Here is an 18,492-nt window from a genome sequence, read left to right as displayed (position 1 = left end):
CCAAACCGTTGGCACCAATATGCATACACTGTGATAGCCAAGCGGCAATTGGAAGGGCTGGGAGCGTTATGTATAACGGTAAATCTCGTCATATACGACGAAGACATAAAACCGTTAGGCAACTTCTCTCTAGAGGAATTATCACGATTGACTATGTAAAGTCAAGTGATAATGTGTCGGATCCACTTACAAAAGGCCTAACTAGAGAGGTAGTTGAGAAATCATCGAGGGGAATGGGACTATGGCCGAGAACAAGTCATTGTGGCGGTAACTCTACCTAGAAGACTGGAGATCCCAAGATCTAGGTTCAAGGAGATCAAACAAAGTCATTAATGACGGTTCAACATTGTCAACAAAATTTGTTTTAGTCCATTCTCGTGATGAGACAATGTTCAGTACCAAGGATAAAGCATTAAGGCTTTTTAATGATTTCTAAATTTGATACAGGGTATATCAAATAGTGTATCTACGGGATGACACGTTTAGGAATCACCTATGTAAGTGTGAAGTGTTAGCCGCTTCAAGGAGAATTTTGCAAGGCCAATTCTCTACGCACTTATGAAACCAGGCAGTGTTCATGGCTGAAACGAACACAACAATGAGAACCAAAGACGGTTAAGGGATTGATTGTGTGACTTATGGTTGTCTAGGTATACACTAAAGTTCGACGGTTCAAAGATATCAAATCTACCGATTGACCGAGTATATCCGACATAAGTTCACTACGGAAAGTTCAAAGGGAAACCTACTTATCCAGATGCAATTAATCCTTGTTTGCAAATCACACAAGTTTTTCATGCATACTTCCGTGATATAGCCATTCCCCATTCATGTGGGGGATTGTTGAGTTTTTGTTTAAGATGAAATAGTCTTAAAATTAGAGTGAATGGGAAATGGGATTTGGATTCGGATTTGGTCAAATGATCGATCGATTGATTAATTTTTTGGACCAAATTTATTTGTTAATAGTGAATATTAACGTGATATAATCCGTGTTTGTAACGGATGTTTTCCAATCCGTGTATTGTGTTGCAACACTAAGCAATAAGCAGCCTAGTGCACCTCCCACAATGGTGCAAGTGCTCCTCCCACCAAGCAAGTGTACATTCCACCATGTAAGTGCTTCCTCCATGATAGCCTAGTGCTTGTTGCACCATGGAGGGGGCGGATTTCTCTCAAATAACTGCTATAAATAGAGCATAAGTTGGAGAGAAAGAAGCATACATCGGAAAAATCACTCGAAACACTCTGTATACACTTAATATACACTCTGTATACACTGGATATATAATCTGTAAATACTGGATATACACTCTGTATATACTGGATATACACTGGAAAAACGAATTGCAATATGATATTCTCTTCAGCAAGAATTCAACATTGACTATACTTTGCATTCCTTCCTCTCAGAATTTCCATTCGACTTCTGAGTTGTCCTCCTTATTCTGCATTATTTTAAACTACAAACAAAGCATCCGTAAGTGTGATTTGCTATTGAACTTTGTGTTCGTTGAAACACTGGGGTTTGAAGTACTGCTACACCAGTGTGTAATTCGTTCTATCCTGGAAGGAAATAATCCATAACCTTGGGTACTAGGAGGGGATTAAATTCCTTAAGGAAACACTGTAAATTTAGTGGGCTCGAATTAATTACTGTCGCATTTAAATTTACGTTTATAAGCTAACGTTTTATTTTTTCCAGAATTATTATTTACAAATACAGGATAACCACGGATCCAATATGACATTGGATTAAAAGACATCCATCCCCCCTGTGCTTGTTTTCTCCTTGCGATGGGAATTTTGGAAGCATAAACTCAAGGAATGCATTATTCCTTTCATGCTTTTAACCTTGAGGACAAAGTTTATTTTAAGGAGGAAGGAATGTTAAGGATCATACCACTGTAGAGCTCTAAAGTAGCATATTTATGTAATTTCTATCCTTTACAGTTTAGTCCCAATTTTCTATTCTTATTTCTTTAGCACCCTAAGTTAGTTTATTAGGATAATGTTGTCATTTCGATTTATCTAGAGTTCTCTTTTGCATTTTTTTTTGTATAAATAAATGCCTTATATGTACTCAATTGGAAGATAGTAATGAAAAATATCCTTTAGCTCTCTTTAGTTTAGCTTTAGTTTTTAGCTAGATTTGTTCTCAAATTCTATCTGGCAACATACTCAAGGGAATTGATTGAAGAACAAAACATGACGAGAATTAAAGAAATGACATAAGTGTATGGGTCGAAATCTGATCAAAAGGAAATCCGCATAAAAAGGAACGACAAAGGGTCGAGTAAGCCAAAGTTGTATTTATGAGGCAATATGGCAGCGGGTGCCTCGGACACGGCCGAGGTCATACACTCAGAAGACCTACACTGCAAAGTAGACGTTATGGCGTTTCAGAGGGTCAATCTAAAGTACGGTCAAAAGACTTAGGTACCCTGGTTAAGGACCGTTGGGTAAATGAGAATACCTGGTATAAATACTAGGTGAGAGATTGAAGATAGGGGGGACTGTTTCATTATCACACATATCTTCACTCACAATAGGGAAGAACTTGAGAGCATACCTTGTAAAGAAGTGAGAGCTCGAAACCCTGTTGTTCACTTGTAATAATCATTATTGAGTAAATGAAGATATGTCACGTCGATGGATTGGTGGGCCTTTTTTCTTCCTTTACTTTGCACTATGAAGCAATGTTATCGTCAAGATAATGTGCGAAGCAAAATATAAAACTGAATAGAGGCTAACACTAACTAAATGTCAACATAAAGCTGTCCCGACAAGGCCGTCATAACTACTATAACTGACAAGCCAACAAAATATACATACAGGGCCTACAAGCCCAACATACTGCACTAACTGACAAGATATGTCTACAAGCTTTTACTAGTGGATATACTGTGATTGGAATAGCTCCCCGACCTACTCATAACATATATACATATATACACAAGATGCACGTAAAGCTCTAGACTCGGCAACTCCGAAAGGCATGGAGCTTATCGATCAAGCTGAACTCGGGCAACACTTAATGAGGAGGTCTACTCGCCTGTCTGTATGAACCTACACGTATGAAATGCAGCGCCCCCAGAAAAGGGACGTCAGTACGAAATAATGTACCGAGTATGTAAGGAAATATATTGAAAGCTGAAACTGAACTGATAATATAATAACTGGAAGTAACTGGAAGTCAAAGATAATCTAAAGATATGCTTACCTGCTGGTACTGACTTAACTCTCTCAATATAGTAAGTAAAATAGTTGTCCGGCCCTATAAGGCTCGGTATATATATAACTGCCCTACCCTAGTAGGCTCGCTGATAGGCGCTCGGCCATACTAGGCTCTGTATCTCGGCCAATTGGGCTTTCTCATAGGCGCTCGACCATAGTAGGCTCGATATATAACTTACCATCTGATCAGAGGTTGCCCAATAGGGGTCTGCCCATCGATTATAACTCGATGGTAATGAAAATACTGTAATACTATACATATATAGACTCTCTTCTCTCTTGACTGGAAGAAGGAGATACTCAATTGAATATTGTAACTTACAAGACTAGGAAAATATATGTAAATTCCAGGATATGAGTTTTTCTTTATGTCTCATTATCAAACTCGTGTAATTACGAGATCATGCTAAAATGAAGGAAGAGCTTAGCCTTAACATACCTGGAGTAGGAAAAATCCGTATGATGTTCTTAAAAATGATTGCACCGTACTCCGTTAGAATAACAAAATTTTATGTTGCTAAAGTTCCAATAATCAAAAAACATGAGTTTAGCACCTTAGCAATATAATTGCTTACAAATTCCTATAGAATTCCTACAACAACATTAAGCAATGTGATTCTTCAACCAATCTAATTATGAAGAATAGAACATGTATAGACTTATGGATAGGCCGGTACCCTGTCCCATTTGATGTCAAATAATCTTAGAGGCTTTGTAGACACAGGTTCATTTTGTACAATATGTTAGAGGCCTTGACGGCCCATATGTATTCATGTTATAAGAAAAATGGTTCAATGATACAGTATTTTTCTACTTACAGTTGTACATTACAAGTTGTGGCCATGTTGGCCCATAATAGTTACAAAGAAAAAAAAAGGTTGGTTTGCTCAGGCCAATGCGACACCGGGTGCCAACCACGACTCCCCAGGTTTGGGGCATCACAGAGTGGCAGAGAATATTATCTCATTGCATATTGTAGGCCTCGATCAAAGTCTTAATTAATTCTGAAGCCTAACCATATTTAACTTTTCTTGCTTATCATTTTTTCATCTAGAGTTAATTATCTTTGACTAGAATTTATCCTTCTTCTCATCATTTAATTTAGTTTAGAAAAAAGACTTGAAATATTTTAGGTCAAACAATTTGGCGCCGTCTGTGGGGATTTTCTAGCCAAAGTCTTAGTTTCCTTTAGATCTAAATTCGGTCCTAGCTCTATTACCCATTCGTGGTAGGTTCACCCTATCACTTTGTATGTAGACTTGAGAAACTTACAGGCAAGCCCTTGAAACTAAACTAACCAAGGTCGTATCCTCGCGTGAGATCGGGGCTATGACCGATTTATATATGGAAACCGCGTCATGCTGTAGTAGCAGATCTGGGGCTCTATACCTTACGTGCATTGCATTCCTTCTCGTAAATTGCGTCTGTTGTATAATTCTTTGAAATGATAAACTAGTCCCATATGTATGTTTGTGGTATAACTTACATTTGTCATGTTTATGCACCCGAGGCTCATGCGAATTGGGACTCAAGAGAAAAGCCTAACGGGCAAGATGATCCACTAGCCCATGAGGTACCAAGGTTTGGCTAAGCACAACGCTAAGGCCAGATCTGGAGCCAACATTCAAGTACGGAGCAGACGAGCCATTCCACGATACGTCCCTCGGTTCCTCACCTACCGGGTCGAAGGGACTTCCCAGGCCTAAGTAGCGGAGAGGAGACCTACAAAGAGAACACGGCCGCTCCCCCCTCATTCATGAACTAATCAGTCGAGGTAACAAATAGTTTCATTTAGCTTTGCTTGCTATTCCCTTTTTTAGAATGGAACAGGAATAGGGTATCCTCTAAGACAGGCGAACAACGAACACACGCAATCAAAGTAGCCCGCCAAGAAAATGCTCCACGTGGTATTACCCCGTAAGCAACGGCCGAGCGAAGTCCCCTCAATGAGTTGATACTCAAAGCCACATAGGAAAAATCCGTATAGACTGGGACTGAGTTACCAACCTAGAAAACATGCAAATCCCTTGATAACTACGGATTCTAGCCTATCTTATGCTCTCTTTTGCTTAGGTTTTAGAGCAAAAATGTGTAAAAGTATTCCCGAAAACTAACTTATTGTGCTTGTTTGCAGGGTTTGGTCAAAATGAGGCAAGAAAGTCATAACCAGCTCATAAAGGAGTTAAAATTGCACAAGTTCAAAGCTGACATAAAAACGTTGCACAAGTTCCACCGCTGAAGCGGCCACAATTACGCTGTTAGTGGAATTGAGATTCAGAGAAGGTATTTGTGGGATACAACAGATACCGCTGACCGCAGTGAAATATTGCGGCAGCGGAATTCTTGAAGCGACCGCGGTAAGAATTCCGCTGAGGGCGAAATAGAGATTCAGAGGCCTGGAAATTTGAGAATAAATGAAGAGCGCGGTCCGCGAACATTTTGCGCGGCCGTGGTTGAAGACAATGCTGAGGCGGTCTCTTTTACGCTCCCAACAAAATCAAGCCCAATCCAAATCCAAAATGGAAGAAATGCGGTCCGCACTTGCTTTTGCGCTGCCGCAAAAGTTCAAGCGCTGAGGCGCTCAGTATTGCGCTGACAGCGGAACCTCCGTAGGGGTATTTTTGTCCAGTAATTTCGGCTGTGTATAAATAGATCTTTTTCATATTTTTAGGGTATCTTTTGTTTTGAGGAGCTCTTGAACAGCCGTATTTTACCATTTAGAGTAATTTTAGAGCAGCTTTAGCTATTAATCTTAAATTTTATTCTTGTAATTAACTTTTATGGTTTATATTTCATCTTCATCTTTGATTTCTACCTTTATTATGAGTAGATAAACCTATTAGCTAGGGTTGTGACCCAACCCTAGTGTGGGTATTTAATGGTTCTTCTATTTTAGGGCTTAATTGTTTATGGGATAGTGGTATTTAGCTTGATGCATGCTTTAATTGTAGAATTGGTTGTTGCAAACATTGATTCATGCCTTTATGACTTAGACTCTTCTTGAGAAAGAGGGACCAGTCTAGGAAAATTAGGCTAACAAGGAATTGGGGTGCACTCAAGAGATTGATAGCCCCAATTAAAGGTTAAACCTAGAGATAGTAATACCCGACTTGAGCCAATTTTACTTGCATTATTTGAACACCCAATTGGGCTTGTGAAATCCAATTAGGGCAAAGTCACTCAAATTACCGAGAAGTATAGAGTGAGTAATTTTGTGTAAAGGTTATAACACGACCCCAAATATAACAAGTTTGTGCTAAATTTTAGATCCCATTAGATACTCGCCTAGGTGTAAGTCACTTCCCTAGTGCTTTTTATCACTTGAGAAAACTTTACAAAAATATTGTGCTTAGTTTATTTTCAGAAATCAATAGCATTAAAAGTAGAATAGTAACAAATCCAAACATGGTTAGAAGTGCAATTAAAAGAAACACGCATGGCTAGATTAGATAGAAACCCGACTCCCAACCAATATTAACTCCCTGTGGAAATCGATCCCGACCTTTCGGGTAAAAGCTACATCGACCACGCAAGTGCTATTGTCCCACCTCGGATTTGGGCGGGAAATTTCCAGATTACAAATGTCATGCTGACCTTATTGGAGCAACGAGGGTACTTCACAGGCGCTCCCCATCAGAATGCATATAAACATTTAAAGCGTTTTGTGGATAAATGCTGGGTAGCAAACAGACAAATGTGTCGGAGGATGCATTGAGACTGATTGTTCCCTTTTTCACTTAGAGAGAAAGCTTTGGAATGGCTCAAAAAACTCCTCAACCATTCCATCACTACGTGGTGAGTTGGACGACAAGTTTATAGCCAAGTTTTCTCACCGGGATATATGGCTGTATTAAGGGATGAAATCTTAGCATTTAAACAGGAACCAAATGAACCCCTTCATGAAATTTGGGATAGATATAGAACTATGGTTAAGGAATGCTCCAACAAAGACATGACTAAAGTAACGATCCAACAGACATTCTATCGGGTATAAACGCGACCAAACAATGTGTGGTAAACTAGTTAGCAGGGGGTAATTTTATGAAGTTGCCTTATGCTGAGGCCTGTGAGATTCTTGATGAGATGGACGACATTTCATCAGCTTGGTAGAGTCGGGCAAATGTTCCTCAAGGGGACCCTCGTGTCATAAACCATCACAAGGAACTTCAAGACCACGAACAAGCCATAGCTGAGTTGACAACAACCATGAACCAGTTAGCCAAAGCACAACTTCAGCAGATTCAGGGACCAAAGCAAGTAAACACAATGGAAGGCGTTTATCTATTGGTAAACAAAAGGAGACAACATGGGCAACAAATGCAAGGTAATCAAGATCAATATGAGCAAGGTAGTAGTGGTTACAAACAGGATGATGGGTAATGTGAGCAAAGTGAATAGGTTTTGTATGCAACAACTATCAAGGACAAAGAGGTAATGCTCCAAAACAACAATGGAGATCGTAAAGGAATAATCAGACTGGGGCAACCAGGGCCAAGGAAGTTAGAACAATAACAACAACAACTCCAACAATTAGGGGAACAACAACTAGAATTGGGGTAACAATAGGAATTGGGGTGGCAAAAACAACCAAGGAGGTTAGAATAATGGTAATCGGGGGCCGGGTTTTCAAAGGCCTCCAATGTTTCAACAACCAAACAATCTGCCTCCATTTCCGTCCCAAGGTCCTAGCTCTTCCAACAATGAGATGGGCTGGATTGCGTCAATGTTTGAGCAAATGATGAAGAAGAACACCGACTTAGATGCCCAATTGACGTCCTATAATACTTCTATCTGCAATCTGGAGGTGCAACATGGTCAGATTTCGCAAGCCTTGAACACTCGCCCTAAGGGGGAACTAACTAGTGACACGGTAGTAAACCTGAAGGGTGGGAACAATACTAGCCATGCAATGGCGGTGACCACAAGGAGCGGTAGAGGTGGTGAATCAGGTACCTCCAAGCAAAATGAAGTTGTGAGTGATGTGTTGAAGTGCAAAATGACAATGATTTTTTATAGTTGATGATCAAGTGAGTAAAGAGAAATTGGATGGTGAGGTGAGGATTGATATTCATGACAATGAGGAGGAGACTCAAAATGACGTAAACCCGTCTAGGGAACACGTTATAGACAAACCGAAAACGGTGATGCCTAAAGCCAAGGCTCCCTTGCCAAGGCCTCCTCCACCATAACCTCAAAGACTTGCAAAGCAGAAGAATGAAAATCAGTTCAAGAAGTTTATTGAGATGATGAAAAGTTTGTCGATCAATATGCCCTTGGTGGAAGCTCTTAAGCAAATATCGGGATATGCCAAGTTTATGAAAGACTTGGTGACTAAAGAGAGATCTCTGGATTGTGATACTATCAAAATGACTCATCAAGTGAGTGCCATTGTGCACTCGATGGCTCCAAAGCTTGAAGATCCCGACGCATTTACCATTCCATGTACCATTGGTAGTGCAGATTTTGCAAAGGCCCCGTGTGATTTGGGAGAAAGTTTAAATTTGATGCCTTACCCCGTATTTGAAACTTTGGGCATTGGTCAACCGAGATCTACTTCAATGAGATTGCAAATGGTGGATAGAAAAATGAAGAGGCCGCTTGGTATTATTGATGATGTTCTTTGTCCGGGTTGACAAGTTTATTTTGCCTGCTAATTTTGTGATTCTCGACTGTGAATTTGACTATAAGATGCCGATAATATTGGGAAGGCCTTTCCTAGCAACAGGGAAGGCATTGGTTGATGTGGAAGAAGGGGAGCTCACTTTCTGGGTGGGTGACTAAAATGTTGTCTTCCATGTGTGCAAATCAATAAAGCAGCCAAATAGTACTAAGGTTTGTTCTTTTGTGGATCTGGTGGCGGAGGTGATAGTTGATGACACGAGTGCCATGATCAATATGGAGGATCCTTTGGAAGCTGTTTGTTGAACCATGATGTGACCAAGGATGAAGGCTTGGTCGAGTATGTCAATGCCTTGCAAGGAATGGGTTCTTACTCCTATGAGCCCCGTAAACTTTCCTTGGATCTTGAGAACAGAAAGACTCCACCAACAAAGCCCTCAATCGAGGAACCTCCCTTATTGTACTTGAAGCCTTTGCCTCCAAACCTTAGGTATGAATTCTTGGGCCCTTGTTCAACTTTACCTGTTATTCTTTCTTCTTGCCTTACTAACGTGCAGGTAGATGCTACCCTTGAGGTGCTTCAAAGAAGGAAGAGGGCAATTGGATGGACTCTAGATGATATTCGAGGGATAAGCCCCGCTTTTTGCATGCACAATATTATACTTGAGGATGATGCCAAACCCTCCATGGAACATCAAAGGAGGTTGAACGAGGCTATGCAAGAGGTTATCAAGAAGGAAGTTATCAAATGGCTAGATGCAGGGGTTGTGTATCCCATCTCAGATAGTTCATGGACTTCACCGATTCAATGTGTGTCAAAAAAGGGGGTATGACTGTGGTCACAAATAATCAAAATGAGTTGATCCCCACTAGGACCGTCACCGGATGGAAGGTATGCATGAACTACCGGAAGCTGAACAAAGTGACCCGCAAAAATCATTTTCCATTGCCCTTTCTTGACCAAATGTTGGATAGACTTGCTGGGCGTTCCTACTATTACTTTTTGGATGGGTACTCTGGCTACAACCAGATTATTATTGCACCAGAGGACCAGGATAAATCCAACTTCACATTTCGGTATGGTACCTTTGCATTTTTCCGGATGCCATTTGATTTGTGTAATGCACCGGCTACCTTTCAGCGGTGTTTACTGACACGGTGGAGGAGTTCTTAGAAGTGTTCATGGATGATTTTAGTGTTGTGGGTGACCCTTTTGAAGAATGTTTGGTTAATCTTGACAAAGTGTTGGCCCGATATGAGGAGACAAATCTAGTGCTTAATTGGGAAAAGTGCCACTTTATTGTCGAGGAGGGCATTGTCCTCGGCCAAGATCTCAAAGAATGGTATCAAAGTGGACAAAGTGAAGATTGAAGTGATTTCAAAACTCCCTCCTCCTACTTTCGTCAAAGGAGTGAGTAACTTTCTTGGGCATGCAGGGTTCTACCGAAGATTCATCAAGGACTTTTCCAAGGTGGTGAATCCTTTGTGCAAATTGTTAGAAAATGACGCAAAGTTTATGTTTAATGGTCAGTGCATGAAAGCTTTTGAGCTTCTAAAGTATAGATTGACTGTCACTCCCATCATCACCGCCCCAAATAGAGCTTGCCATTTGAGCTCATGTGTGATGCTAGTGATGTTACAGTTGGAGCGATCTTGGGGCAAAGGGTGAACAAGATGTTTCATTCGGTGTATATGTAAGCAAAACTATGAATGATGCCCAAGTCAATTATATGGTGACAGAGAAAGAGTTACTAGCAATTGTGTTTGCAATTGAAAAGTTTAGGCCTTATCTCATGGGTGCCGAAGTGATTGTTCATATTGATCACGTGACACTCCATTACTTGATGACCAAAAAGGACTCTAAAGCTAGATTGATGAGATGGACTTTGTTGCTTCAAGAATTTGACCTAGAGATGGTTGATTGGAAAGAAACTGAAAGTCATGTGGCGGACCACTTATCCCGCTTGGAAGAGGAGGGGAGACCCAAATATGGTCTCGAAATTAATGATGCATTCCCAGATGAACAACTCCTCTCAGTGTCATTGAATAGTATGCCTTGGTTCGTCGATGTGACCAATTTTCTTGTGACCGGAATTGTTCCGAGTGAGCTCTCTTTTAACCAAAAGAAGAAGCTTAAACGGGATAACTTGGATTATTACTGGGACGAGCCTTATTTTCTCAAGATTTATAACGATGGTGTGATCCGGAGATGTGTTTCGGAAGAGGAGCAAATGAGTATTTTTTATGCTTGACATTCCTCGCCCTACGGTGGTCATCATGGTGGGGCGAGGACTGCTTTAAATGTTCTTAGCTGTGGTTTTAGTTGGCCCACTCTGTATAAAGATACTGGTGAGCTTGTCAAGTGATGTGATGAGTGTCAGAGAGCTGGTGGAATTTCTAAGAAGGATGAAATGCCTCTCACCACTATTCTTGAGGTTGACATTTTTGACGTGTGGGGCATAGACTTCATGGGGACTTTTATGAGTTCATATGGCAACAATTATATTCTGGTGGCTGTTGATTATGTTTCTAAGTGGGTTGAGTCCGTGGTGTTGCCCAACAATGAAGCCCGGAGTGTGGTGGCGTTTCTCAAGAAAAATATCTTCCCACTGTTTGGGACTCCTCGGGAAATCATCAGTGATGGGGGTTCTCATTTCTGCAGTAGAGCATTTGACACTCTGCTTGCAAAGTATGGTGTCAATCACAAGATGTCAGCCCCTTATCATCCTCAGGCTAGTGAACAAGTTGAGGTCTCCAACAGGGAGATAAAGAGCATATTGTCGAAGACTGTCGATGCAAATAGGATTGATTGGTCAAGGAAACTGGATGATGATTTGTGGGCTTACAAGACTGCTTATAAGACTCCAATTGGTATGTCTCTATACCGGTTGGTATTTGGGAAGGCGTTCCATCTTCCAGTTGAGTTAGAGGACAAGGCCATGTAGGCTTTGAAGAGGTTAAATCTTGAATGGGATGTTGCAGAAAATCACCGGGTAGAGCAACTCAATGAACTTGATGAGTTTAGGTTTCATGCCTATTCCAGCTCGTCCTTGTATAAGGACAATATGAAGTACTTACATGACAAATATGTCTGGAGCAAGGAATTCAAGGAGGGTGACTTGGTTCTCTTATTCAACTCTCGGTTACGACTATTTTCGGGAAAGCTCAAGTCAAAATGGAGTGGCCCTTTTGAAGTGGTACATGTGACTCCATTTGGTGCTCTTGATTTGAAGAATAAAAATGGTGAAGTTTTCAGAGTTAATTGGCACAGAGTCAAACACTATCTGGGAAAATTTGATGATAGCCACGTGGTGGCCTTGATCAATTTTAAATGATGATGGTAATATGCGTCGTGCCGTGACGTTAAATCAGGCGCTTCTTGGGAGGCAACCCATGTGTTTTTCATTTTCTTCAATTTTATTTTCTTTTTAGTGTAGGATTTGTTTTGGACTAACTGATTGTGAGATTTGTGTAGGAATATTTGATGCAGTGCAGGACTAATACTGGAATCCTTTTTGGCTAAGTATGCATTTGGACTGCTGACTGTGCTCAAAATTCTGCGGTCAGCGGAATCTTTTTCACGGGGGCATTATTTGGTAGCGGACGCGGATTTGAAATGTCCAAAATGTGATTTTGTGAAGTTTCAACCACGTCCGCGGTGGTTTTTTTGCGGTCAGTGGACCTTGTTCCACGACCGCATCCACTTTTCTGCTCTCAGCAGTAATGCTGAACAAGCAACTCTTCAGAACAGCCAAAGCGCAGACCGCGGTGTAATTCCTCGACCACGCTAGGTAAGTCGGTGTGGCCCCCATGGTTTTGTTATAAATAGGAGGGCCCTTCTCCTTTTACCCTTTTTCGCACTTTTTACTCTCAAAAGAAATAACTCACTGTTCATCTTCCGTAATCTGAGACCTGATCTGCATAACACAAATCAAAAGTTCATTTCCAACACTCATCCAACATTTGGTATGCTCAAATCATCACATTGTTTTTAAATTTGTGCTTTTCCTTTCTTTTAGTTTTAACTTCTTCCTCTTTTCTTTTAGTTTTAACTAGGGTTAAGTAGTTGTTAATTAGTTGAGGCTAAAAATTCATGATGATACTTGTTGTGCATGCCTAGTAGGGGTTGGTAATGTTCATGATACTTGTTAATGACTAAAAAAAGTGAAACCCTAGGTCTAGAAAAGTCAAAAAAGTCCATCTGGTTGTGGAATTCCACGGACAGCTGTCCAAATTACGCTGTGTGCGTTCATGCTGTGTAAGAGTTGAATGATAGATTTTCCGCGGTTAACGATGGGAATTCCGCTTTCAATGGCCTTCTTTACACTGCCGCGCTTACTTTTTCAGGGACAACAAATTTCAAGTGTAGAGAAGTGAAAGTTGGGTCCCGACCATGTCTGTTTTTTCGCGGACATCGGTGCAGTTTTTGCGGCCGCACCCAAAATTCCGCTCTCAGCGGTACCTTAGATTCAGAGAGTGGGTAGTTTGAGTCCCAACATTTCATGGACGCAGTGCTTTTCCCGTGGTCCGTGGTTTCCTTTATGCGGTCACGCATCTTTTTCCCCAGTCAGCGGAACTTGATTCTGAGAGGCAGTAATGCGAGTCCTCTGCTATGTTATTTCCTTGTGCAATGTTTTAGCTTCAACTGTAGTGCTTAACCATATGATTGTTACATTGTTCTGACGTTTTTTCATGGCTTATTCTCTGCCAACAATGGTTCGATCTAGAGGTGCCAGTGATACACAAAAAGGGAGGGCTGAATCCTCCCGAGGCAGGGGAAGAGGAGGACAAGGAAGGACCAAGTTATCACTAGCGGTCCAGAAATTGATTGGGAAGTTACGGAAAATAATCAAAGCTGCGGACAGAGCCATATCCCATTCTTAGGGTAGTGAGTATGTCCTTTCTCGGGAAATTTCGGAAGGAGACTCAGTGCCAACACACATTCCTACAGGCTTCTAAAGGAGATTTAAGTTGAGAGAAAAGCCTACACCCCCAACTTCCCCTATTTTTTCTGAGTTGTCTGATGGTTAGAGAAAAGTAGTGAGTCTTCAACATCAATTTCTCCTCCAACCTCTCCACCTAGACATGACCCTATTGATGTAAATGTTGAGATCCCTGGCGACGGGAGGGGTGGTGACCTAGACAAGAGTGTTGGAAAAAACAAGGAACCCGGTGGTATGGCAAGAAAGATTTGTCAGTGAGAAATCCTACCACAAGTTTCGAGAGTGGTGGCCTCAGAGGTCACTTACACATGAGAGGGTATTCATTGAGCAGGACTTGCTATCTCACAACCCAAATGTCAAGAGGCAATTCAATGAGAGAGCGGAGTGGAAGTTCTTCACCAGCAACATACCAAATGCCAATAAACATTTGGTCAAGGAGTTTTACGCCAATGTCACCCACATCAAAAAGGGCACATTTTTTACCAAAGTCTAGAACAAGAAGCTTAAGTTTGATGGCAAGACGTTGAATGAGTATGCTGGGTTTAACGACGAGGATGAGTCCTTGTATCTAAAGAAGATGGCTATGGATGAGTTAGCCCGCCCGTGGCTGGCATCAATGATTGCTCTCTCGAGGACTATTCCGGCTTGGCGGACACCTGGGGTCCCAATCTACAGGAACACTTTGAGCTTCGAGGCGAAGGTTTGGGAAATGTTTGTGTGCAGCCGGTTAAACCCTACTACACATGACAGTGATATGCCGGTATCCTAGGCTATTATTATGGGGACCATCATGGCGGGGTACCTGATCAACATGGGGAATATTGTGTCCAGGGTGATCACCAGAGTGGTTAACAAAAATGAGAGCTCATACCCTTTCCCGAACTTCCCCACCATTTACTTGGAGGATCAGAAAGTTGAAGGAAGGGACTTTGACACCAAGGTGAAACCAAAGAGACCATTCTCCTAGTACAACCTTCAGGGTTCAGACAACCCCAAGTCCAAGGGCAAAGCCTCCACTTCCACTAGCCAATCCGAAGAGCTAGGGTTGGTGGCCACTGGTTCCGAGCCTCCCACTGCCATACCACATCCTTCATCCGGAACATCTACGTCCATGCCCTCTTTGGTGCCTTCTTCATCAGCATACCCTTTGACTGCACTGAGGGTTAACCAAACTCTATCCAGCATCAACAACTAGATGCAGACAGCTACATCAAAGTTGTCTATCCTATCCAGCACAGTGGCAACTCAGTCAGTTCCTGCACAGCCTCGGGTGCTTGCTTCAGTAGAGGAATCACTTAAGGAGCTTCTGGACAACCAAAAGCTAATTATGGCCACTTTGGAGGCACAGGGAAAGGAAATCACGGACCTGAGCAAATAAACAAAGAAAATGAAGAAGACTAGGGCTTCCAAGGAGTCAATAAAGCTGCTAAGGAAGGAGGTGGATAAGATTAGATCAGTAGGCGACATCCTATTGGACCTACTATTGGAGGAGTCGGCTCCAGCAGCTCAGATAGCACATGCACCAGAGCAGGAGGCTGATAGAGAGCCCATGAGGAGAGGGGTGATTCCCAGACTGATGACTTGGAGATTGAGGTGCAAGACCCCGAGGGAGGTGACTTAGTCCAGCCAGAGGACCCAACAAGTAACACCATGCAGACAGAGGAATCATAGGGAGTATTCTTTACTCTTTAACCCCTCTTTGATCTTATTTTTGCTTTTAGCATTGCGGGCAATGCTAGTTTTTTTTTGGGGGGGGGGGTGGTCCTATTTTGATTTGATGACTGGAATGTATTTATGATACATATTTTTCTTTATCGTTATTCTTCACTTTTGGTATGTATATAACTTTACCATTTATTTTTCACTTTTTCATTATTTTTCAATTTTGATATGTATATAAAGTTACTTTTCCATGTATACATTCATTCCCCTTTTATGTATATTCGTCTCAATCCTCTATTGTACATATTCAGTTTACTTTCTATATTTTACTTTATAACTTCATTTGCAATTTTCCTTAATAGCATAGCTTCTTATTTTCATTTAGTAGTTTCTTTTTCAATTTGTAGCTTCTTACTTTTACAAGTTTTCTTGATCAATAAGCCTTTGGTTTTCTTAATGTCACGGTTCTTTTCAAAGGTGAAATTTATGTGAATCGAGTGGCTCTTCCCGATGATGGATGTCATGACAACCTTCTTAAAGGTTTGAGTCCTTTTTCTTTATGTTCTTGTGTAAATAGTACTAATGAATAAAAGTGTCTCAGGCAAAGATTCACTTGGGCCTAACACATTTACCTTTGACCTTATGGTTAGAAACAAATGGATTTGAAAAGAATGGCGCTAGTTTTGACTTTTAGACTCTTGTGTTGACTAAACAATCATCGAGTGATTTTTCAGGACCATTTGTGTTCCTCAATCTTAGCTAAGGTTGTTATGGGCCCTCGACTCTGTTCTCTTTAGCAATACAATAGCTGTGAGGTGAGATATTGATTTGCAAGTCCAACTCTTGCCAATAAGTCTAGAACTTGCCCTGAATGTTTGTCTAGGCGAAATTCTAAGTGTAGCTCGACTTGAGAAATGATTACAGGCTCTCCTTGGTCCAAATTGAAAACTTGAAAGCATCCATAGCCTACCAAATATGATATTCCTAGTCAACCCCGTTGAGCTATAGCCCTTGTTTTTTTCAATAACAATGATACAAGCCTTTATCCGTTCTAAAATAATCCTTTCTTGGCACCGATCTTTCCTTAGCACAATTGGCAAAAACATAAGTTTGGGGGAAGATACGAAGAATGCAAAAGTGATAAAAGGTACAAAATAAATAAAAGGGAAGGTAAAAAGAAAAAGAAAAAGAAATAAAAGTCAAAAAGTCAAAAAGAAAGTGAACAATATAGAAAAATGAAGGGATTCAACAAAAGAAATGATGAAAGACTTGGAATGATTAGAAAGGAGAAAAATGATTGTCATGAACAAGAAAGAGTGACAATGTGTCTCTCTAGTCCCATAAGGAAGAGAAAAATGACTCAAAAAGTCAAGAAAGTGTAAGCCGAAATGAGAAAATGAAGTGCTAAAGGAAAGATGAAACCTTCATAGACCGATATATCCTACCTTGAACCAAAAGCCTTCATTACATTTCCACAAAAGCCCTATATGATTTCGAGTTGAGTGAGCTTACATTAGTGGTGATTCACATGAGGGGCAAGCTTATGCTACTTAGAGCCGGACTTGTGACCTTCCTTTGAGAGAGATGCGTGTATTTTTCCACAATCCTTGCTCTGAGTGCTATAATCTAAAGTGAGATTTGCTTATGGAGAGTAGAGGAGAAAGAGTTTGGGTTCCACAGTGACCTACATTGTATAGTGAGCTTCCTTGATGAGTTAAGTCAACTTTTGATGCTCTTGTGTCCCATTAGAGCCGTGTTGCTAAAAAGGTTGTGTGTTGTTGATAATACATTTGTATTGAGGGTAATTGTTAGTCCCAATTGATGCTTGATGAGGTCACCTTAGAACAACTGAAATTCTTCTTTCGTTTACCTTGTGGAGGTGGGAATTACTTTATTTGCTTAAGGACAAGCAAAAGCTTAAGTTTTGGGGAGTTGATAACTATGGATTCTAGCCTATCCTATGCTCTCTTTTGGAGAAAAAATGTGTAAAAGTATTCCCAAAAACTAACTTATTGTTCTTGTTTGTAGGGTTTGGTCAAAATGAGGCAAGAAAGTCATAACCTGCTCATAAAGGATAAAATTACACAAGTTCAAAGCTGACATAAAAGCGCTGATAGCGAAGGAAAAGTGCGGCCGTGGAAGTCCACCACTAAAGCGGCCACAATTACGCTGTCAGCGAAATTGAGATTCAGAGAAGGCATTTTTGGGATACAACAGATACCGTTCACCACGGTGAAATAGTGTGGAAACGGAATACGTGACACAGCCGCGGTGTGAATTCCGCTGAGGGCGAAATAGATATTCAGAGGCCTGGAAATTTGAGCTCAAATGAAGAGCGCGGTCCGCAAACATTTTATGCGGCCGCGGTTGAAGACAACGCTGAGGCGGTCTCTTTTACGCTCCCAGTGAAATCAAGCCCAATCCCAGTCCAAAATGGAAGAAACGCGGTCCGTGATTGCTTTTGCGCGGACGCTAAAGTTCAAGCGCTGAGACGCTCAGTATTGCATTGATAGCGGAACCTGCGTAGGGGTATTTTTGTCCAGTAATTTCAACTATGTATAAATAGATCTTTTAACCTTTTTAGGGTATCTTTTGTTTTGAGGATCTCATGAACAGCCGTATTTTACCACTTAGAGTAATTTTAGAGCAGTTTTAGCTATTAATCTTAGATTTTATTTTTGTAATCAACTTTTATGGCTTATATTTCATCTTCATCTTTGATTCTACCTTTATTATGAGTAGCTAAACTCATTAGTTAGGGTTGTGACCCAACCCTAGTGTGGATATGTAATGGGTCTTCTATTTTATGGCTTAATTGTTGATGGGTTAGTGATATTTAGCTTGATTTATGCTTTAATTGTAGAATTGGTGGTTGCAAACACTGATTCATGCCTTTATGGCTTAGACTCTTCTTGAAAAAGAGGGACTAAGTCTAGGAAAATTAGGCTAACAAGGATTTGGGGTGCACTCAAGAGATTGATAGCCCTAATTAAAAGGTTAAACCTAGAGATAGTAATACCCGAATTGAGCC

At 40.9% G+C, this 18,492-nt stretch overlaps 1 protein-coding gene across 1 annotated transcript; it reads left to right on the top strand.

Annotated features, from left to right (window-relative positions):
* Nucleotides 1–8,504: 8,504 nt before the first annotated feature.
* LOC138890082 (uncharacterized) lies at nucleotides 8,505–8,870 on the top strand. Its single transcript, XM_070173433.1, has one exon. It carries the CDS (start codon nucleotides 8,505–8,507, stop codon nucleotides 8,868–8,870), a length of 366 nt encoding a protein of 121 aa, XP_070029534.1.
* The last annotated feature ends 9,622 nt before the right edge of the window (nucleotides 8,871–18,492 follow it).

The sequence above is a fragment of the Nicotiana sylvestris genome, chromosome 4 (genome assembly GCF_000393655.2).
Source record: "Nicotiana sylvestris chromosome 4, ASM39365v2, whole genome shotgun sequence".
Lineage (NCBI taxonomy): Eukaryota > Viridiplantae > Streptophyta > Magnoliopsida > Solanales > Solanaceae > Nicotiana > Nicotiana sylvestris.
The sequence above is the reverse complement of the archived record's forward strand: the minus strand, read 5'-3'. Positions and strand labels throughout refer to the sequence as shown.